Consider the following 24,540-nt stretch of genomic DNA (forward strand, 5'->3'; position numbering starts at 1 on the left):
CTCTTTCTGGACGGTGACATTGTAGCTGTCCGCTGCTACTGAATGCCACTGTGTTTCTGCAACAGGTCGGGGTTGTGTTTGGAGAACAGGTGAAGGTTTTTTTTTTGTCCTTTCTAAAAGTAGTGATCGGTGTTTCGGTTTGTCCAGTTTGCAGTAGGAGACATATTCAGAGATATGAGCTTCATGTTCACGATTTGTGTAAAGTCCAGAGTACAGATAAAACTCCAGAGTTCAAAACCTCTTTCAGGTGCTGGCACGTGTGTTAGTTAGTGTATTGCTCTGAACTCAACACTGATTCTGGACGGAGTCCATGGTTCAGTGTGTGATTGAGTGTCTTTGACAAACGCTGTTAGGTTCAGTGTCACTATGTCCTGACAGGTGAGCACTGACACGTGTTTACAGGCTAACAAACCAGCACGTGCATGGAGCTGTAAACTTGGTGTGATCAAGATTTAAAGCCTACACACACACACACACACACACACACACACACAGTGTCGAGAACATAAATCCACATAACAAATTACTATAAAGAAAAAAGAACTTACTCAAATCGTGTCATGAAAAACACTAAGTGCTGAAAATCAGGACAGCACAAACTCCCTGATTTTAATTTTACACATTATTCCTGGACATACTGTACAGCCTGGACTTCAAAACAACCCATAGACATCACAGACCCCTTAAACATGTATACTTTTTAGACTCTTCTTCTTTTAAAAAAAAAAAATCCTATTTATATAACTGTCTGTTTGTTTTAATCTTAACTGTTCAATCACCAAACCAAATTCCTTGTATGTGAAAACGGACTTGTCAATAAATTTGATTCTGGTTCTGATTCTGGCCGGCGTGTAAAAGTGGCTGGAAATGGGTATTGCCATAACCCCGCCCCCTCCCCACTCAGCCAAACCGCTGCGAAAGTCTGAGGACTTATTTGCATAACCCCGCCCCATTTCTCTATGAGCCAGTCAGCTGTGTGTCAAAAGAACGCGCTCGTCATTGGAGTAGAAAAATAGCCCCGCCTCTTCCTGTCTTAGCCAATCAGCTGCGAAAGCCCGAGTCTTGGCTGCATTTATTGATGAACTGCACACTGCAAGTGAAAGGTGGTGTAGATTTAAAACAGCATATTTTGCTTTAATTCCTCGTTGTTTATTAAATCAACAACATGGCCAGGTAAGTGTGTCTTCTTATATTATTAGACATTTCTGCAGGGTTGACAGAAACTTGCAGTCATGCTGTTTTAACCTGCCAAAAGTGGTTTTTTTTTTTTCCTTTTTAAAGATTTTTGTCCATGTTTATTTATTTCAGCTGAAGTGTATCTGTGAAATGTAAAAGAAAAAAAAAGTCATACACTTGTGTCATGCAGTATTGTGATTAATAAACTTCAACAATGTTTTTTTTTTTTTTTTTTTTTTTTTTTTTTTGGTAACCCTCCCTACTGTAAAATCTCCCACACATCTGTGTTAATGAAAAACTTTCCCAGCAAGGCTGCAGATTTCGTTTTAGCGAGTTAATTTAATCTCTGATTGTTGATATCTGTTCATTTTTTAATAGACATGGCTATTCCCTTACTTACTGATTTTCACCAGCCTGAAAGTCCACAGTTTTGTGCTGCTTTGCATGTCCAGGGGACTCTTGCACACTTTCACAATCCGGGTGAAAGAAAGCGTAGTCTTTGACCTGTTTCTAATGATTTTCCACTGACCGTTTTGTCTCAGTGATTTTTTTTTTTTTTTTTCTTAACAGTTGTACATCTGGCATTTTCCAGCCATGTGGTCGATCTTTTAAGAAACATGTTCGTTCTTTAAGTAGCACGGACTAATAACACAAGTCCTAACTATACATTGATGAAATTTGGCTCCGTTTTTTCGTTATCTGTTATCTATCCTGGACATATGCAACTGAACGAGATGATGTGTGAGTGTTAGAGAGCGTGAGTATGTTTCTTTGCAGGCTGAAAAACTTGGTGGTGAAATGTTTTTCCTGCTTGTGTAACTGTGTGTAGTTTTATGCCTGACTGAATGTTGCATCTGTGGCCACTGCACGTTTCTGCGGCGTGAAGTCCCTAAAGATATCATTTTGAGGGCAAGCACTCAAGAACTCCGATTTACTGAATAAATGTCCCTTAGGCTGATGTTTAAGTAGGTTAAGTAAAATCCTGGGGGTTGAGTGAATGACTGAATGTCTTTATGATGATCTGTGTCTATGTGAACATAAGTAGTTTATAAGCCTGATTAAAATCATGTGGTTTTTGCATCCTTACAGTCCAAATGCTCTTTTCGGCATGGGAAATCCTCTACTGGATATTTGTGCTGTGGTGGACAAGGATTTTCTTGACAAGTAAGTCACATGTTTCTTTGAAGTAAAGCTTTTCAGCCAGTCTGTGGCACAGGCTCTACTTCCACAGTGAAATGTGCAAGCTTGCACTAATTTTGCAACATAATTTTCTCTTCTTCCACTGACTCATCTGTGTATCACTATATATCAGCCATCTTTTTTTTTTTCCCCCCCAGTCTTAACAGGGCACTGAATCTAATTTTCTTGACTTAACCGGACTGTTTCTTTAAGGAGGTGGCATGCGTAGGCACCCTGTAGGCAAGCTGAATCCTCCTGTACTGACACGGAGGCCTGTTCACATGCCTGCTATTCCAGTGTCAGTCATAAAACAATGCCCCTCGCTGCTCACTTACCGTATTACATAACCTTTAAAACACATGGGAAGCGCTGATTTCCAAGGTTAGCCTCGGGACTGAGGAGGATGCAAAACAAATGCGTTTCGGAGAAGTTTTGTATAAGCAGAAATTTTGTACCACAGCCCATGGTGCAAGGAAAAAGGTTTAAGCATGTTTTTTTTTTCTTCTTTAAAGCATGCATTGTTTGTTTGTTTCTGTAGCCTCATTTGTCAGTCTTTTAATACATTTGCGTGTAAGCGTTTTTCTCAGCCAAACTGAATTAAAGAAAAAATCCAGTCAGGTTTACAAAAGTTTCATTTAATCTGGTTTTCTTCACACTTGCACGCGTATGTTAATAAATGCCAATCCCCTGTACATTTCCAATCCCATTCCCAGCACAGCTGATTTATGCTTCTAAAAAAATCAACATCACTGAAAACGATGACCAAACGGTACTAGATCTTGCAGTTCAGGCATAGCAATATGTCAGCTGCTATAAGCTCATACGCTCACTGGCCACCTTAATGGGAACTTGTTCTTGGCTGGCAGGAGTGGAAACCAATGTGGTGGTCTGCTGAGATGCTTTTCTGCTCACTACAGTTGTAGAGTTGCTGCGAGTTACTATATCCTTCCTGGCAGCTCGAACCAATCTCTGCCGAGTTTCCCAAAAGCATCGTAGCACAAAGATCATCATTAAATGGTAGAGCGAGCAGCACGATGAACTCTCTCTCTCTCTCTCTCTCTCTCTCTCTCTCTCTCTCTCTCTCTCTGTCCTAGTTGAGATGCTCTTAGCATTAAGAGGCTTTTGGGAAACCCACTCCTGGCCATTTTCATCCACAGAACTATCACTCACTCATTGTTTTTTTTGTTTTTCGCACCATCCTGTGTATACTCCAGAGATGTGTGTGTGTGTGTGTGTGTGTGCGTGAAAAGCCCAGATCAGCAGTTTTTGAAATACTCAAACCAGTTCATCTGGCACCAACACTCATGCCACAGTCACAGAGATCATAATTTTTCCCATTCTGATGTTTGAAGCGAACATTAACTGAAGCTCTTGATATGTATCTGTATGATCATATGCATTGTGCTGATGTCAAGGAATTGGCTGATTTAGAGAACTGCATCAAACAGCAGGTGGGTGTACGCAAACAAGGTCTCCTTTTAAAGGGTGCTTTTACTTTTCCTCTAACCAAATGACCAGTATTATTTTCTTCTAAACTTATGGATTTTTTTTTGGGGGGGGTTGCTTTCTGTAAGGTCTTTTAATATGCGATGAAGGAGTTTCACAAAATATGCAGGTGAAATTAATAAATTATTTGAACTTGACAGCATAATCCAAATAATAAATTGCAGTAACTCCTGCCACTTACACAATTTGAAGCTTGTAAACTGAGGTTCGCATTCGTGAGTCGTCTTCTATGTAAATTGAAACAAACCCAGGAGCTCTCGGAGATGAGTTTTCCCAAATTAACTGGATGTTCATGAATACTGTATCACATTTCTTGTATACATGTTCCTGTGAGTGAGTTTACCAATAAATCAGTTTCTGTCCGACCCAATCATGTAAATAATTTTAGTTTTTAAAGATGTCTGCTTTGTCCATTGAACACTTCCTTCATTCTGGATTAGGAACTGTGCTTTTAAGAATCATGGATGTGTTTCGCTGTATAGAAGAAGAAACCTTTATTTGTCACATGCACAGTGAAATTCATCCTCTGCATTTAACCCATCTAAAGCAGTGAATACACACACACACACACACACACACACACACCCAGAGCAGTGGGCAGCCACACTTGAGCGCCCGGGGAGCAATCAGGGGTTCGGTACCTTGCTCAAGGGCACCTCAGCCCAAGGCCGCCCCACGTTAACCTAACTGCATGTCTTTGGACTGTGGGGGAAACCGGAGCACCCGGAGGAAACCCACGCAGACACGGGTATGCAAGCTCCACACAGAAAGGCCCTCGCCGGCTGCTGGGTTTGAACCCGGAGCCTTTTTGCTGTGAGGCGACCGTGCTAACCACTACACCATTGTATACTGTAGTTTAAAGGGGCCACGCGATAACCTTTTCAGTTATTTAAGAATTATTAACCGAAGGTGAAGTGACTATTGGTGAATAATAACCGAGCTGAAGTTGAGGTTATTCATCTCATTATCTCTAGCCGCTTTATCCTTCTACAGGGTCGCAGGCAAGCTGGAGCCTATCCCAGCTGACTACGGGCGAAAGGCGGGGTACACCCTGGACAAGTCGCCAGGTCATCACAGGGCTGACACATAGACACAGACAACCATTCACACTCACATTCACACCTACGGTCAATTTAGAGTCACCAGTTAACCTAACCTGCATGTCTTTGGACTGTGGGGGAAACCGGAGCACCCGGAGGAAACCCATGCAGACACGGGTATGCAAGCTCCACACAGAAAGGCCCTCGCCGGCTGCTGGGTTTGAACCCGGAGCCTTTTTGCTGTGAGGCGACCGTGCTAACCACTACATCATCGTATACTGTAGTTTAAAGGGGCCACGCGATAACCTTTTCAGTTATTTAAGAATTATTAACCGAAGGTGAAGTGACTATTGGTGAATAATAACCGAGCTGAAGTTGAGGTTATTGTTCACAGATATTCACTGAGTCTGAGGTGGATAATTGCTTTAGTATAAATACACGTGTGTGTGTGTGTGTGTGTGTGTGTGTGTGTTTTATCATTTATTTCAATCTTCAAAATCAACATGCAAATGTAATAAAGGTGTGCGCAGACTTGTCACTTATCTATGTGACTCACATAAAATACTTTGTTTTGAAATGGATAAAATAAATCACGATTCCACCTTACCTTTGAATAGTTTTAGACCAAACTTCATAGCAACTGTAGTGCTTTTAGGAACATCGTTTTCTTTTCATAATTTCTAATTCTTCCACACTTGCTGTGACAAAGCGATTGGCCGCCATTTTGCCGAGTCGCTCGAAGTGACGATCGAGAAATGGTCTGAATCTCTTGACCAATCAGAGTGCGCGATTTTCTATAATCACCTGCGTATTTACTGTATACTAATTAATATTATTCTCTGAGATACTTTTTGTAAAGTTTGTATATACTGTGTGGTTTTTTTTTTTCTTTCCCCTTTTACAATTGAAGAAAAAAACTTAGTTCCTTTTTTCTCATGCCTTTTTAGCTCGACATGAAAACCCTATAGGATAAAACGGGCTGATTTTTGCAGCTCTGCCTTTTAAATATTAAATATGTAAATGGTTCACTCTGACTGAACTGTCATCGGGAGTTTTTTATGATGTCCTCCAGATGCTTGTGTGCATATGAAAAAATATTCCTGAAACTATATACATATAATATTCACACAGCTTGTGTGCCCGGACACATCCCTAACACTGGGGAAACGACCTTGCCGGGCTCACCCAAACTAGCAACAGCTAACTGCCTGAAGTGGTGGAAAAAAGAAACCTTGGTATTTTAGTGCTTACGGGATTTGTTAGTCACCTCAGTGCATGGTGACTAACAAATTTATCAAAATCACACAACAGGGAGTTGCTTATTATTCCAAAACTCTGGCCAATTCAGATAATGGAGTCTAGAAATCTATGTCGAACTCCAAGGTAGCAGTTATTTTCATCTCATCTCATTATCTCTAGCCGCTTTATCCTGTTCTACAGGGTCGCAGGCAAGCTGGAGCCTATCCCAGCTGACTACGGGCGAAAGGCGGGGTACACCCTGGACAAGTCGCCAGATCATCACAGGGCTGACACATAGACACAGACAACCATTCACACTCACATTCACACCTACGGTCAATTTAGAGTCACCAGTTAACCTAACCTGCATGTCTTTGGACTGTGGGGGAAACCGGAGCACCCGGAGGAAACCCACGCGGACACGGGGAGAACATGCAAACTCCGCACAGAAAGGCCCTTGCCGGCCACGGGGCTCGAACCCGGACCTTCTTGCCGTGAGGCAACAGCGCTAACCACTACACCACCGTGCCGCCCAGCAGTTATTTTAATAAAATAATTTAGAAACGCATGACAAAGTTCATTATGAAATTTGAGATGGACCTAAAGGTAACGCTAGTCCTCATTCTTTTTATTTTGTTCGCATTCAGCAGTTGCAGTTACAAGCTGCTAAACTGCTCAGACCAGAAACTTGAACTAAAGATCATTAGTGCAAAGTTGAGACTGTGGATTAATAAGCTGAGGCCAGTTACGCAGACACACACTGCATGTGATTTTACATAACTATGCTGACTACATAAACCTGCAAGCTATGAACAAATCTTTAATTTATAAGTAACACACAGTGCTGTGGAAAAGTCTTCGGCACATGTAGAGAAATGCTGTCGACTAAAAAATAATGAAATGAAATGTTTCAACGTTAAAAAATACTGTGAACAGCAGTAAGCCATAATAAATGAAACAAAGTCAATGTTTGGTGTGAGACGACCCTTTTGCTTTAAAAAAAAATAGTCAGGTACAGTGAGTGCAGTTTGATGCGGAAATGAGCTGTAGGTTTTACTGAGCGTCTTACAGAACCAGCCACAGGTCTTCTGGACACTTTGAGTCTCACACTCGCTTCTTACTTTTGCACCAAAACCCAGCAGCCTTCGTTATGCTTTCTTTTTCAATCTGAAAAGTGCTCTCTGATGTAATACGCTGCTCAGATAGAAACTTTTTTTTTTTCCTGTAACGTTTAATTTTGTGCTGGAAAACAAACGTTTGGACTCTAAAATGGTTTTGTACTGACTCGATCATGTAGAAATCATAAAATAGAAATCGGGAACAAAGTTTGTATGGGGGGGGGGACAACCCAGGATGCCTCAGACTTTTGCACAGTACTGCCTGTTCTTTAAGCATTTCTTCTTTGCATGACATTTTTAGAATATTGAGCCGTGAGCTAGCTCTCTAGCAGCACTGCCTCGTGTTCAGTTTCTCTTTGGACGCCTGAGGAAGTTTATTGCGTTAGTAACTTGTATCCAGGGAAGTAGAGCCGCTTGAGCAATCCATCTGCGTGACTCTAATGCTTCTGCTGAACTGACAGAATCAGCATGTAGGCTTTTAATGCTTTTGAAATGTAAATAGGCATTCATGCCTTAAACTTGCTTTTAATGTTAATAGAGAGAAGAGAGTGATGAGATTCTTCCGTTCTGTGCTTTTTGGAGTAAAGTAGTTTACAGTAAATGTTGGTGATGAATTTAGAAATGTGCATGTGTGTGTCTTCTGTAAGTGTCCTGTGTGTACATCGTGTATGACATTGTACTGACTGATAGTTAGTACCATCTCCATCCATCTTCTACCGCTTATCCGGGTTGCAGGGGTAGCAGCCTAAGCAGAGCAGCCCAGACTTCCCTCTCCCCGGCCACCTCCACCAGCTCTTCCGGGGGAATACCGAGGCATTCCCAGGCCAGACGAAAGATGTAATCTCTCCGGCGTGTCCTGGGTCTGCCCCGGGGTCTCCTCCCGGTGGGGTATGCCCAGAAAACCTCCCTTGGGAGGCATCCAGGGGGCATCCTAACTAGGTGCCCGAACCACCTCAACTGACTCCTTTTGATGTGGAGGAGCAGCGGTTCTACTCAGAGTCTCTCCTGAATGACCAAGCTTCTCACCCTGTCTCCTAAGGGAGAGCCCAGCCACCCTGCAGTGAAAACGCATTTCTACCGCTTGTATCTGCGATCTCATTCTTTCGGTCACTACCGTAGATGGACCAGAAAATTGAGAGCTTTGCCTTTTGGCTCAGCTCTCTCTTTACCACAACAGACTGGTTTAGCATCCGCATCACTGCTGACGTTGCCCTGATCCTTCTGTCCAACTCCCGTTCCCCCTTACCCTCACTCGTGAACAAAACCCCGAGATACTTAAACTTCTCCACTTTAGGTAGCAACTCCCCCCTGACCTGGAGTAGGCACTCCACCTGTTTCCGGCTGAGCGCCATGGCCACGGACTTGGAGGTGCTGATCCTCATCCCAGCCGCTTCGCACTCGGCTGCAAACCATCCCAGCGCATGGTTTAAGTAAGTCACAGATTGATGAAGCCAACAGGACCACATCATCCGCAAAAAGCAGAGACATGATCCTGACGCCACCAAACCAGACACCCTCCGCACCTTGGCTGCGCCTAAAAATTCTGTCCATAAAAGTTATGAATAGAACCGGTGACAAAGGACAGCCCTGGCGGAGTCCAACATGCACCGGGAACGAGTCCGACTTACTGCCGGCAATGCAAACCAAACTCCTGCTCTGGTCATACAGGGACCGAATGGCCTGCAGTAGTGGGCCCTGAACCCCATACTCCTGAAGCACCCCCCCACAGGGTGAGCCCCCCCCCCCCCCCCCCCCCCCCCCATGTCATGGTTGGTTAATATTGTTCCTGTGTAAACACAGAAGACGTTGAGTTTAAAACCTGAGGCTCCTCCAGTCTGATTCTGAAAGCCTGCTCCCATGACCTTGAGTTTGACCTCTCAAGGTCAAAGATCATAGTGCCAAATGAAAGGCCATATGGGAGTTCCTATATGCTCATAATAAACATCTGTCTATTGGCAACCGTTTTTTTTTTTTGAGTTCTCATCCCATCCCTCATTATCTCTAGCCGCTTTGTCCTGTTCTACAGGGTCGCAGGCAAGCTGGAGCCTATCCCAGCTGACTACGGGCGAAAGGCGGGGTACACCCTGGACAAGTCGCCAGGTCATCACAGGGCTGACACATAGACACAGACAACCATTCACATTCACACCTACGGTCAATTTAGAGTCACCAGTTAACCTAACCTGCATGTCTTTGGACTGTGGGGGAAACCAGAGCACCCGGAGGAAACCCACGCAGACACGGGGAGAACATGCAAACTCTACACAGAAAGGCCCTTGTCGGCCGCTGGGCTTGAACCCAGGACCTTCTTGCTGTGAGGCGACAGTGCTAATCACTATACCACCGTTGTTGGTAAACACGATTCATCACTGCATCTACCATGCAAAGAAAAGCTATATTTCAATAACATCCAAAAACGCAGCTGAACTCATCTGAGATGGACTGACGCAAAGTGGAAAAGTGTGCTGTGGTCTGACGAGTTCACTTTTCACATTTTTTTTTGGAAATCACGGACATTATGTCTTCCGGACTAAAGAAGGAAAGGACCGTCCAGATTGTTATCAGCACAAAGTTCTAAACCCATCATCTGTGATATGGCTGTGTTTTAGTGCACATGGCATGGGAAACATCCACATCTGTGAAGGGACCATTAATGCTGAAAAGTACCTACAGGTTTTAGAGCAACATATGCTGCCATCCAGACGACGTCTTATTTAGGGACGTCCCTGCTTATTCCAGCAAGACAATGCCAAGCTACATTCTGCACGTGTTACAACAGCGTAGCTTCATAGTAAGAGTGCAGGTGCTAAACTGGCCTGCCTCTCATTGAAAACGTGTGACACATTATGAAACACAAAACAAGACAACAGAGACCTTGGACTGTTGAGCAAATGAAGTTGTATATCAAGGAAGAATGGGAAAGAAATTCATGTTCAAAACGTCAACAGTACCCAAATGATCTCAGTTCCCAAACAACACTACCTGTTGTGGTGTGTGTGTGGGGGGGGGGGTTAATTAATTTATTTTTAAAAAGGTAAAATGGTGATAAACATGTGCCTATCCCAACTATTTTGGAATGAGTGTATGTTTACACTAACACCCCCCCCCCCCACCCCCCCCCCAAAAAAAAAAAAAAACAAACCAGCAAAGTTTCAGTTTGAGCATTAAGTATTTTGTCTTTGTATTGTATTCAGTTGAATACAAGTTGAAAAGGATTTGCAAATCATTGCATTCTGTTTCTATGTACATTTTATACAGCTTCTCAACTTTTTTGGAAACAGAGTTGTAGATGTTTGGCACAAAAACGGCATTTTCTTTTTTCCTTCTTTTAATTTTTCTCTCCAGTTTAATCATGGCCAGTTCCCACCCATGCGGCAGCTCTCCAGGGTGAAGGGTTGAAAGCCAGACGACTGCATCTTTTTGAACTGATGCTCATGCCACTTAAGGGGGTGGCATAAAACACTCGGAGAAAAGTGCTTTGTGCCCCATTCTGCATGCATGACCCACATGATTGGTTAGAGTTGTTGTGAACCCTCTCTGAGAGGATGGCCAGTTTTGCTCTCTTGAGCTCCCAACATCATCAGGATTCGAACTAATAATTTCTGAATAATGATGTGATTGATTTGTTTTTCTGTCCAGTCAGGAGCCTCACATGACATTTGCTTGATTAAACTATATAGAAAAAACTTGTAGGCCTTTCTTTAAGGAACATCATCTTTTATTAATGATGTGGTGTGGAATGAAAATCTGCATGTTAATAAGAGTAATAATAATGTTTTGAGTAACTTTTTAATCATAATCTTGTTCTGCTGATGTCTTGACATGTTTTGGAGACGCTGTTACAACCTCGTAAGAGTCAGCATGAGCCCAAGAGTAACTCAGAACTCTGTGTTGATCTTCTCTCACTCTCACACACACACACACACACACACACACACACACACACACACACACACACACACACACACACACACACACTCTTACTGGGATCCACATGCAGATAATGCACATCACACTCTTCATGTAACTAACTATATTTAACTTTTTCTTTTCTTTGCTATATCCCAACATGCAAGATGATGTACTTATTGTTGTAACTGATGAAAGGATATTTTAACCCCTGATCTGGGTAGCCCAGGCAGCCCTTGCGCTCATTCTTCACTTTTACTGATGACGCATCGGTTTCGTTTCTTGGAATAAGCTCTAGCGAATATTAGAATATTTTATTAACCTTCAAATATACATCAATTAAGGATACATTTATATTTAACTAGATTTGCATAAATAAACCTTCAGCTGGTGAAGATTGGTTGTGATTTTTGTTGAGAAAAAAAAAACTACCAGTACCCTGTTCACCTTAAACACTGATCAGCGTTTATAATAACAAGCCCTGCCAACATCATGCGTCCTTGTTTGGAGTCAAGGTCAAAGTTTGCTTTTGCAAAAATTATGATTGCAAATGTGTATGCTAGTTTGTTTGTTTGTTTTTAATTAAGTGCTCCTAATTTTATCCTTTTTTAAATTTATATATATATTTTTGTCTTCAACAGGTATGGGCTCAAGCCAAATGACCAGATTTTAGCAGAGGACAAACACAAGGAAATGTGAGTTCATGTTGTGAGTTACTTGAACTGGAATTAGACCGTGTATAATTTGTATAAACATTTTACAGTGTTTCCCCTACCATTATGTTGGTATCATTATGTGGGACCACATGCATACATACATGGAGGTGCAGGCACTATGACCACACGGAAAGAGCACCTTCTCAAAAACAAGAAAGGGTGCAAGCACTAGGACCATGCAGAAACATATATGAAGTTGGCTGACGTTATGTTAAATATTCATAGTGGGATCATGTTGGAAGTGGGATCATGTTGGAATAGATCACTTTGTAAACATCAAGTTAGCTAGCCATAGAAAATGCCTTATTTTTGCATGTTATTTCAAACGAGCACAGTCAGTCTACTACTGTACTTCTTCACTCAACACACAAAGCACAGTAGTGATCGGCAGTGGAGCGGGGCGTGCAAACAAATTACAGAAAGAAGAAATAAGCTCTCTGACTTTCTAATGAGAATTATAAATCAACTAGAACTATAAATGGTTCATATACCATTTTAATCTCTTAATACTTGTTAAAAAATTTGTCAAAGAAGTGTTCTATTGTAAAACAAATTGTTGTAAAATAATTAGACTTGGACAACCTTTTATTGTCCTTCAGTATGCAACAAGTGTACACTGAACGAAATTTCGTTGCAATTTGGCTCAGCGCAGAATTAAATATGAAGTGTATTAAATTAAATTACGCAGCTGCAAAAATATTATAAAGTACAATAGTATAAAGTGACCTGTGGAATTTGAAATGTTCAAGTTATAAATAGAAGTTTAGAATTTGGGTTTGGAGTTCAGCAGTCTGGTGACCTGGGAGATAAAGCTGCTACAGAACCTGGTGGTCCTGCACCGAATGCTGCGGAACCTCTTTCCAGAGGCCGGGAGGGAGAACCGTCCATAGTGAGGGTGTGAGGGGTCACTGATGACGTTTCTGGCTCGAGACATGCAGTGCCTTGGTGCAATGTCCTGAATGGAGGGAAGAGAAGTCCCAATGATTTTCTCCGCTGTCCTCACCATTCTCCTCACATTCTTCTAATCAGAGTCACTGCGGCCTCCACGCCACACAGAGATGCAGCTGGTCAGAACGCTCTCTATGGTGCTTCTGTAGAATGTAGTGAGGATGGGCGCAGGCAGGTGGGCTCTCCTCATCCTACGCAGGAAGTGCAGACGTTGCTGTGCTTTCTTGACCAGTGACTCGGTGTTCACAGACCAGGTGAAGTTGTCTGTGATGTGCACCTCCAGGAACTTGGTGCTTTTGACCACCTCCACGGCCGTGTGGTTGATGAGAAGTGGAGCGTGGCTGGGTTGGTTTTTCCTGAAGTCAACAATGATCTCTTTAGTTTTGTCCACGTTCAGGATCAGGTTGTTCTGTTGTTTAAAAAAAAAAAAGTTCTAATGTAAAAAATTGTTCTAGTTACCGTTCTAAAATAAACGCACGAGGATCATGCAGAAACATCCCTGTCCATTTCATTCTCCGCTCGTGCAGTCAAAAACGATTCGATTCAAGCAATAGTTAGCAATGTCGGAACCACCCAAACAGCAAAAGATGGAGGACATGGGACTTAAATATGGCTCCTTTAACTTAGTCTGGCTAACACGACTTCAAAGCTCTGCAAGCATTGGTCTGGCAAAGATATTAAGCCCAACCGTTTCCCAAAGTGCGTGGTTGACCCACCTCCCTGAAATGCCTCAGTTTGCTACTGGTCGAAGCCAGAAAAGGCTGTGATGAAGCTTAAACCAATCACATCACTCTCTTTCCTCTGACGTATGTGACGCGACGGAAACTGCTTGAGTAACAGGAAGAAGATAAATACCTCCAGGGCTGCTCTTTGCTCCGTTTTCAGTGAGAACTTCCCGTTGAATGCTTTCAATACAGCATCTACCGCTGTGTCAAAGGCTTGCCGCTGCTCCATGTTCGTAATGTTTCTAGTGAATGAAGCGCTTCCGGCATAGGTTCTGTAAACAATCTATGGCTTCCGGTCGCAGTTCTACTACGTCACTGCCTTGAACACGCCTCTACCCAGGGCCGTTGGAGATGCTCAAAGTTGATTGGCTCCCGATTTTTCGGGAGCTTGGAAGAGCTGGAGATAGCTTGCCTTGCCAGACCAAGCTCGCAACAGGCCCTCGTGTTGCATCACACTTAGGCTGGGCGGGCCCAGGCTACCTTTAACTGTTTGTTCAGATCCAAATGCTCTGTAATAGGAGCTGTGGGGAGGGGTCCTGCAGGGGACCACCTTTATCCATATCCACCACCCCCCCCCCCCAAAAAAAAAAAAGAAAAAAGGAAAGAAAAAAGTAAACTTTGGAGAAACACTTTTATCAACTGTCTGATGCTGCCCTTTGAGTATGCACCTTTTTTTTTTTTTTTTTTTTTTTGCTATTAAAATATGCATCTTAAGATTTTGAAAATGTGGGCAGTGTAAATATAACTTATGGCCCTTTTCCACTACCCTTTTTCAGCTCACTTCAGCCTGACACGGCTCGCGTTTCGACTATCTCAGAGCAGCACGACTCAGCTCGCTTCAGCCCTGCTTAGCACCCAAAACTCGCATGGTTTTGGAGTGGGGCTGAAGCGAGCCCAACGGAGCCGAGTGGGGCTAGGGGCGTGAGGAGACACTCCCCTGTGCACTGATTGGTGAGGAGGAGTGTCCTCACATGCCCACACGCCCCGCGAGCACGCTGGGATCTGTAAACACCGTAAACTCGGAAGAAGAAGAATTACGAGAATTTCTGAAGCCTTATGCGCCTCGCCTCATCTATACGCTCTTGCCAGTATCTGTTGGCGTTGTCGGTGACAACAAGCCACAGCACCAAGACCAGCAACACTAACGACTCCATGTCCTCCATGTTTATTGTTTACTATTCGGGTCGTGAGACTACCGCTTAAAAGCTCACTGATGTCACTGTTTGCACCGCCTAACGACATCACGTGACGTCCACCCACTTTCGCTAACTCCACCCAATGTGTCCACCCACTTCCAGCCAGCACGGTTCAGCGCGGTTGTAGTCGAAATGCAACTCCAACAGCCCCACTCAGCCCAACTCAGCACCGCACGGCTCAGCCCGACTCAGCCGCGTTGGTAGTGGAAAAGCGCCATTACTTACAATACAGTATTTGCTTTCTGAAAAACATTGCCATGATTTCTATTTGTTGAACAAACCTGAAAAATAACCAAAAACCAGCTCATGCATACAGATATTAAAACTGTAAAGTCTCTTTTTATTACATCTCAGGCCATCATGTTTTTGTTCATATCCTAGCCTTAGCGTTCTAAGTTTCTGGGTTAAGAGTAAATGGGAGCGTTAACCCTCAGGTCACGATATATTTTTCATTCCTAGACGTTCATCCTTTTCACACGTTGATCCCTTGCTACGTTCCCTGCTAGCTTGTAAGCTACTGTTGTGTTCACACAGAGTTGTTGCCAGTGTTTGCTCACGTGTTCACACAGTGAAAAAGGAAGTAGGAATGGTTGTTTGACTGGCAGAACTGAAACTCGATTTCAGTTCTAATTATTAGAAACAGGTCACCAACATTCGTATTACAGGATTATTTGCTAGCGAGCTAACTGCAAATGTAAATCTGTCAAAAGCTAGCTGATGTTGGATTATATTCCCAAATAAAATGAGCTAAGCTGATATTCTAGATGAAACAAGGCGAGCTGTTTATACTGACGACTAACATTCGCTGCTGATGATATAATTAACTGAATAGATGTTCTGAATAGCACAAGAACAGTGTTGCTAAAACAGATGAAATGTGGTGGGACCACACTAAAGGTTTACCCAAAGGATTTTCATAAAGTCATTTTATAGGATGTAACTGAGACTTTTGAAAGCTATGAGGTTTTTGAGATGCTTATGAATTTGAAAGATTAATCAAGCTTAGATAGCCTGGCATTTTTTTTTCCCCCTGAAGGAGGATGGTTTGTGCATTCAGAATAAAGTCAAAGTTCAGTAGTGACCGTGCATAGCCAATGTGGAAAGTAAAGTTTAAAACATGCAGAGACTGTAAAAGTTAAGTAAAGTTTAAAACATGCAAAGATGACGATATTTCTCAGTTAGCAGAAAGCACCTGAGAACAGCTTGGTCTTTAGTCTAGATTTGAAGCTGCCAACAGTAGGAGCATTTTTGATGTCCTCTGGCAGTTGGTTCCATCGCTGGACTGCATAGTAGCTAAAAGCTGCTTCACCACACTTTGTTTTAACAACAGGTTTTACCAGTAAATTTTTCTGCTGCGATCTGGTAGATCTGATTGGGTTAGGCCGCTGCAACATATCAGAGAGGTAATTGGGCCCTGTACCATTTAGAGATTTGTACACCAGCAGCAATACTTTAAAGTCAATTCTGTAGCTTACTGGAAGCCAGTGAAGGGACCTTAGAATTGGAGTAATGTGCTCTGTTCTTTTTGTTCGTGTGAGAACCCTCGCTGCTGCATTTTGAACCAGCTGAAGTCGTTTGACGTTTTTTTTTTTTTTTTTGGCAGGCCTGTGAAAAGGCCATTGCAGTAATCAACCCTACTAGAGATGAAGGCATGTATCAGTTTTTCCAGATCATTTTTTGACATAAGTCCTCTTAGTTTGGAAATGTTTTTTAGGTGATAAAATGCCGATTTAGTGATTGCTTTCATGTGACTGTCAAAGTTTAGCTCGCTGTCAATGAAAACACCAAGATTTTTAACCATATCTTTTGGTTTAATCCCCTTTGTGTCAAGAATAGTGGTAATCCTGAGTCTTTCATCTTTTTTCCCAAATAGAATTACTTCTGTTTTATCTGTGTTCAGCTGAAGAAAATTTTGTGACCTCCAGTTGTTGATTTGGTCGATACACTGGTAGAGACATTCAAGGGGGGTATAATCATTAGGTGATAGAGCAAAATAAATTTGGGTGTCATCTGCATAGCAATGATACAAAATTGAGTTGTTCTTGATAATTTGTCCAAGTGGGAGCATATAAAGGTTGAATAGTAATGGTCCAAGGATCGACCCCTGGGGGACACCACAGGTCAAGGACATTGATGTTGAGGGACAATTTCCCATGGTAACAAAGAAGCTTCTATCTTTTAAGTATGATTTTAACCAATTGATAACTTTACCAGTCAACCCAACCCAGTGTTCAAGTCGATATAGCAGTATGTTGTGATCATGAACTAATGTTAATGGCGCTAAAACAGCCACCGTCAAATGGTGCGGTTGGACTCAGCTCAGACTCGACTCAGTTTTTTTAATGACTTGGACTTGACTCGGACTTGAACACTGGGACTCGAGGTTTAGTGACTCAACTACGACACTGGTTCATATACAACTCCAATTCCATAAATTTGGAACACTGTGTAAAACATAAAAAATAGAATGACAATTTGCAAATCATAGGAAACCTATATTCATTGAAAATAGTACAAAGACAACATATCAAATGTTGAAACTGAGAAATTTTCAACATTTGAATTTCCCCTGAGATGGGGATTTTCATCACTCTGTGAAAGACTGCGTGGGCAAACAGTGCAACAATTTAACGTTCCTCAATGAAAAATTGCAAAGAATTTAGGGATCACATCATCTATGGTACGTAATATCATTAAAAGATTCAGAGAATCTGGAGAAATCTCTGTATACAAGAGACAAGGCTGAAAACTGACATTGGATGCCTGTGATCTTCAGGCCCTCAGGCGACACTGCATTAAAAGCAGGCACGTGTCTGTAGTGGAAATCACTATATGGGCTCAGGAACACTTTAGAAAACCATCATCTGTTAAAACAGTTCATTACTGCATCCACAAATGCAAGTTAAAACCAGATATAAACAATATCCAGAAACAACACCACCTTCTCTGGGCCTGAACTCTTTTAGAGTGGATTGAGGCGAAGTGGGAAACTGTCCCAAGGTCTGATGAATCAAAAGTAGAAACTCTTTTTAGAAATCATGGACACCATGCTCTCCAGGCTAAAGAGGAGAGGGACCATCTGGTTTATCAGTGCGCAGTTCAAGAGCCAGCATCTGTGATGGTATGAGGGTGCATTAGTGCACATGACATGGGGAGCTTGTACATCTGGGAAGGCATCATCAATGCTGAATGATATATATATATATATATATATATATATATATATATACACGTTTCAGAGCAATATGCTGCCATCCAGATAAAATCTTTTTCAGGGAAGGCCTTCCTTCTTTCAGCAAGACAATGCCAAACCGCTTTCTGCGCATATTAAAACTGCATGGCTCCCTTGTAAAAGAGTCCGGGTGCTAAACTGGCCTGCCAGTGGTCCAGACCTGTCTCCGATTTAAAACATTTGCTGCATTATGAAGCGCAAAATATGACAAAGGAGACCCCAAACTGTTGAGCAACTGAAATTGTAGATCAGGCAAGAATGGGACAACATTTCTCTTTTTTAAAACTACAGCAATTGTTCTCCTCAGTTCCCAAACGTTTACAGACTGTTGTTAAAAGTAGAGGTGATGTAACACAGTGGTAAACATGCCCCGTCCCAACTTTTCTGAAACGTGTTGCTGATATCAAATTCAAAATGAGCATATATTTTTTCCAAAAACAATAACATTTCTCAGTTTCAGCATTTGATATGTTGTCTTTGTACTATTTTCAATTAAATATATGGTTTCCATGATTTTGCAAATTATCGCATTCTGTTTTTATTTACAGTTTACACAGCATCCCAGTTTTTTGGAATTGGGGTTGTAATTTCAACTTGAGCATATTGTTCCAAGTTTTTCTGATTTGAAGTTGTAATACAGAAAGCAGTCGTCACTGAGCACTTGGGGATGGAGGTTTCAAAACATGTCCCAATGTGAAACAAACTGGCTGCAGAGTTATTGCCCATACATACAACTCCTCCAGATAAAGAAAGTGCTTGCGATTGTAGATTTGCGTATCATAGTCACCTATTGTTCTTGGCAGAGGTCTGTGCCCTCAGAGTGCTCTTCTAATTATAGAAATAATTATAAGCATGTTGATATGCTGAATAGAGCAGCTGTGGGTGTTCTGTTTTTAAGACAAATGACTGGATGTCTTTGCTCTATGTTTATTAGTTTTTATTGTCACTTTTTTACAATTGCATAATCTGTCATTATTTTTTAGGATACATGTTGACTTGTCTGTGCTGGCATTTTAAATATTCTTTAAAATTCATTAAAATCAATAGGATTAGATCGCTTGGTTATTAGAACAATGAAAATGATCTTTATCTTAGCTGAGGCTGAAACAGTGTGTTTTCAGTGGGTGAAGCTTGTTGAGATGCCGTCCACTGCTGTGATCTTTACGACAGCATGAGATTTTGGCCGATTTTATAAATTTCTCATCCTGGAGAAGATTGCCAGTTATATTAGTTGAGACAAAGGTCTCACTAATTAGTTCAATCAGGTTGAATAAAGGTACAGTGGTGCTTGAGAGTTTGAACCCTTGAGAAGCTTCTGTATTTCTGCATAAGTGACCTAAAACATCATCAGATTTTGACACAAGTCCTAAAAGTAGATAAAGAGAACCCAGTTAAACAAATGAGACAAAAATATTATACTTGGTCATTTATTTATTGAGGAAAATGATCCAATATTACATATCTGTGAGTGGCAAAAATATGTGAACCTTTGCTTTCAGTATCTGGTGTGACCCCCTTGTGCAGCAATAACTGCAACTAAATGTTTGCAGTAACTGTTGATCAGTCCTGCACACCCGCTTGGTGGAATTTTATCCCATTCCTCCATACAGAACAGCTTCAACTCTGGGATGTTGGTGGGTTTCCTCACATGAACTGCTCGCTTCAGGTCCTTCCACAACATTTCGATTGGATTAAGGTCAGGACTTTGACTTGGCCATTCCAAAACATTAACTTTATTCTTCTTTAACCATTCCTTGGTAGAACGACTTGTGTGCTTAGGGTCGTTGTCTTGCTGCATGACCCACCTTCCCTTGAGATTCAGTTCATGGCCAGATATCCTGACATTTTCCTTTAAAATTTGCTGGTATAATTCAGAATTCATTGTTCCATCAATGATGGCAAGCTGTCCTGGCCCAGATGCAGCAAGACAGGCCCAAACCATGATACTACCACCACCATGTTTCACAGATGGGATAAGGTTCTTATGCTGGAATGCAGCGTTTTCCTTTCTCCAAACATGACGCTTCTCATTTAAACCAAAAAGTTCTATTTTGGTCTCTGTCCACAAAACATTTTTCCAATAGCCTTCTGGCTTGTCCACATGATCTTTGCTGCTCGTCTGCAGTTTGCTAATGTTCTTTTTGGAGAGCAGTGGCTTTCTCCTTGCAACCCTGCCATGCACACCATTGTTGTTCAGTGTTCTCCCGATGGTGGACTCATAAACATTAACATTAGTCAATGTGAGAGAGGCCTTCAGTTGCTTAGAAGTTACCCTGGGGTCCTTTTGTGACCTCGCCAACTATTACACGCCTTTCTCTTGGAGTAATCTTTGTTGGTCGACCACTCCTGGGGAGGGTAACAATGGTCTTGAATTTCCTCCATTTGTACACAATCTGTCTGACTGTGGATTGGTGGAGTCCAAACTCTTTAGAGATGGTTTTGTAACCTTTTCCAGCCTGATGAGCATCAACAACACTTTTTCTGAGGTCCCCAGAAATCTCCTTTGTTCATGCCATGATACACTTCTACAAACAACAAACATGTGTTGTGAAGATCAGACTTTGCTAGATCCCTGTTCTTTAAATAAAACAGGGTGCCCACTCACACCTGATTGTCATCCCATTGATTGAAAACACCTGACTCTAATTTCACCTTCAAATTAACTGCTAATCCTAGAGGTTCACATACTTTTGCCACTCACAGATATGTAATATTGGATCATTTTCCTCAATAAATAAATGACCAAGTATAATATTTTTGTCTCATTTGTTTAACTGGGTTCTCTTTATCTACTTTTAGGACTTGCGTGAAAATCTGATGTTTTAGGTCATATTTATGCAGAAATATAGAAAATTCTAAAGGGTTCACAAACTTTCAAGCACGTGTGTGTGTGTGTGTGTGTGTAATATATATAAAATATACAAGTGTATATATATCGTTCCTGTTCTGGATCTGAATATAACACGAGGATTGAGGAGGTGAGTTCACTTCAGGGTGAATAGAACTACAGGATTGTTTTTGTTTTCTTGGTAATGGGAGTTTGAGAAGGTTAGAGCTGCGGCGCAGTCTGAGGCCTCCTGATCTGAGCTGGTTTACACAGCTGACACACTGGCGTGTGCTTATTTTTTTTTTTTTTGGAACCCCAACAGTGTTCATTATGTGCGCTGATAATCAGTGTTAAGCACATGGCGATGGGTGTGTTCAGCCACACCATGCAGCATGTCTGAAAGGTACAGTGACTCATCCAGTGTAAGGAATATTCAACTCTTGTGTCTAGAAGAGCCTTCCTTTGCAGCTGGAAAAGGAACAAAAAAGCCATTGAATTTGATTCTGAACATTCTGTAACGCACATTCTGTAACTAAACGCGTCTCCCACAAATTCCATAAGTGTGTGCGCGTGGCTGCTTTATGCTTATCTGAGCAGAGTTCTGAACATTGTGCACTCACTGTGTGTTGGCAAGCACCCATGAAGAATAAATGTTGTGATTTTTGATGGAAGGCAGAATTCCCCACTCAAGGGTTGTTTCTTTCTGAACCTGAGACTGAGGAATGACAGAACAGCGTTTCCCCTTGTTGGATCATGATGGAGTGAGACATCAGGGCTGGTTTTTCTCCCTCTTGTGACTTTAAGCCATCAGTTAGTGTTCTATAATTGGTATGTATGGTATTTATGGTGTGTGTATATATGTACAGTCACGTGGGGGGGAGTACATCCCATGGAAATTGTAGACTTTTCTCAGCATGCATATATTTTAAACAAGCAAAGCTTTCCCTGTCTTTGATACAGTGCCTACAGATAAAGGGAATGTACTCCTACAAACAACGGATAAAATTGACATTTTATAGTCATTTTTGGGCGGCACGGTGGTGTAGTGGTTAGCACTGTCACTTCACGGCAAGAAGGTTCTGGGTTCAAGCCCAGTGGCCGACGAGAGCCTTTTTGTCCGGAGTTTGCATGTTCTCCCCATGTCCGCGTGGGTTTCCTCCGGGTGCTCCGGTTTCCCCCACAGTCCAAAGACATGCAGGTTAGGTTAACTGGTGACTCTAAATTGACCGTAGGTGTGAATGTGAGTGTGAATGGTTGTCTGTGTCTATGTGTCAGCCCTGCGATGACCTGGCGACTTGTCCAGGGTGTACCCCGCCTTTCGCCCATAGTCAGCTGGGATAGGCTCCAGCTTGCCTGCGACCCTGCGCAGGATAAGCAGCTACGGATAATGGATGAATAGTCATTTATGTAATTTAAATTTAAAAAAATAAATTGTTGAAAAAGTAAGTATACCCTTACATTTATCAGACTTTCAAGTCCATAAAATTAGAATCGGGTGCCGTGGCATTGATTCGAACCTCCTGGAGGTGGAGGTGCTGGTGGAACCTGACATCTAGGATCTGGTGTTCTCTTTGTTGTTGATGTGTGTGTTGTCATCATGCCAAGATCTACAGAGCTCTCAAAGGACCTCAGAAAAAAGGCTGTGGATGCCTATCAATCTGGCAAGGGATTTAAAAAGATCTCTAAATTATTAGAAATAAATCCTTCCACTGTAAGGAAAATCATCTACGAGTGGTGTAGATTTCAAACAACTGCCAATTTGTCCAGGACCGGCCGCCCCAGCAAATTCCTCCCAGGAGCAGACCGTTTTGATGCTAAAATAAATCTCCAAGAACCCCAGCATTTCATCACTGGATCTGCAGGTAACTCTTACAACTGTTGGTGAGAGAGTGCAGACATCCATAATTTAGAAAGAGACTGGACAAATTTGATCTGCATGGGCATCGTGCCAGGAAAAAGCCTTTACCTGACCAAAAGGAACATTAAAGCAAGACTACAGTTTGCCAATGAACATACAGGCAAAGACCAGGCCTTCTGGAATAACGTGCTCTGGACAGACGACTCAAATGCGTAGCGCAGACCAAAGACGGCTTTTCTGGAGAAGAACATGGTGGTGGAAATGTTATGGTTTGGGGTTGCTTCGCTGCCTCAGGGACTGGGAAGCTTGCATTCATTGATTCGGTGATTTAATTCTGAATTATATCAAAGTGTTTGAAGATAATGTGAGGCCATCCGTTCAAGAGTTGAAGTTGAACTGGAGTGGACCTTTCAGTAAGATAATGATCCTAAGCACACGAGCAAATCCATCAAGGAATGGCTCAGAAAGAAGAAATCATCTATTTGATATTTTTGTTGAGTGAATGATTGATTAGAGCTAATATTCCTTATTTCGTTCATCACCTTTTGCTGTAAGCACTGTATCAAAAGGGTGAAATGTTTGGTTGTTTAAATATGTTGAGAAAAGTCTACGATTTCCATCAGATATACTTATTTTTTCACCTGACCGTACGGTCTGCATGTCTGTATGTACAAAGGTCTTGTGCACATGCAAAGAAATGCTCTACGCCATAAGACGCTTTGAATAACGAGTGGCGTAAAACACGTGTTTATGTAATAAATGCGAATGTATGTATACGGAGAGGGAGGTGTTGTGGGTGTGTTTTTGTGTGTAAACTGCCCATCTCATGGGTGGGTAAGTGATGAGACAGGTTGGCACTTTCACTGTCCTTAACAGAGATTAAGCCAAGTAAAAAAGGGGCTTCACCCACGAAGCATGAGCCTGATTAGATGTTCAGTTAGATCTTCTGTATATTCTGCTGATCCAGACATGATCATCCATTCATTTCGATTTTTCTCTGCGTTTCTTTTCCTCCTGATGGTTAGTAATGTCTTATTCAGCTTGTGTTTCTGCTTGATTTCATAAGAGCCTGATCGCTGTGATTATATCATCCTGTCTAAATAAGGAGGATGTAATTATGGTGTGATGCAGTGTTGTTGTCTGCTCGGTGCTGATAAAGTTTCTATAATTAGAATGCGTTGTTTTTTGTTTTTCAACTGAAGTCCTATTTTCCCTTGATAATCCTTCTAATGCAAGTTGACTGTGTAGTGTAGACGTTTTCTCAGATTGATGTAACAGTGATGTGCAATGAATGAGCAGTTTTTTTTTTTTTTTTTTTTTCAGTTATACAGCAACACCAAAAACAGTGTCTCATCTCATTATCTGTAGCCGCTTTATCCTGTTCTACAGGGTCGCAGGCAAGCTGGAGCCTATCCCAGCTGACTACGGGCGAAAGGCGGGGTACACCCTGGACAAGTCGCCAGGTCATCACAGGGCTGACACATAGACACAGACAACCATTCACACTCACATTCACACCTACGGTCAATTTAGAGTCGCCAGTTAACCTAACCTGCATGTCTTTGGACTGTGGGGGAAACCGGAGCACCCGGAGGAAACCCACGCGGACACGGGGAGAACATGCAAACTCCGCACAGAAAGGCCCTCGCCGGCCACGGGGCTCGAACCCAGGACCTTCTTGCTGTGAGGCGACAGCGCTAACCACTACACCACCGTGCCGCCCTAAAACAAAGTGTTTACATTTCATTTTAAGTCAGCCTAAACTTGTTTTAAAGACCTTAATTTTCTGTATTAAATATTAAATAGCTTGTGAATGTGGTTCTACTTTTACCAGAGTCATGAAATCCAGAATCTGGAAATGGCCTCAGCTG

The 24,540-nt window shown here is 42.1% G+C and overlaps 1 protein-coding gene across 2 annotated transcripts in view; it reads left to right on the forward strand.

Moving 5' to 3' along the window:
* adka (adenosine kinase a) overlaps window positions 1-24,540 on the forward strand; it is a 242,793-nt gene that overhangs the window by 299 nt on the left and 217,954 nt on the right. Inside the window, exons 1-3 of one of the 2 annotated variants that reach the window (XM_060924778.1) lie at window positions 1,088-1,173; window positions 2,266-2,340; window positions 11,809-11,862. In XM_060924778.1, the coding sequence (XP_060780761.1) occupies window positions 1,166-1,173; window positions 2,266-2,340; window positions 11,809-11,862 (137 nt within the window). In that variant the 5' untranslated portion in view covers window positions 1,088-1,165. Of the gene's footprint in view, window positions 1-1,087; window positions 1,174-2,265; window positions 2,341-11,808; window positions 11,863-24,540 lie in introns of those variants that run through there. The other variant, XM_060924777.1, reaches the window with a different exon arrangement.

Source organism: Neoarius graeffei, chromosome 7, assembly GCF_027579695.1.
Source record: "Neoarius graeffei isolate fNeoGra1 chromosome 7, fNeoGra1.pri, whole genome shotgun sequence".
Classification (NCBI taxonomy): Eukaryota; Metazoa; Chordata; class Actinopteri; order Siluriformes; family Ariidae; genus Neoarius; species Neoarius graeffei.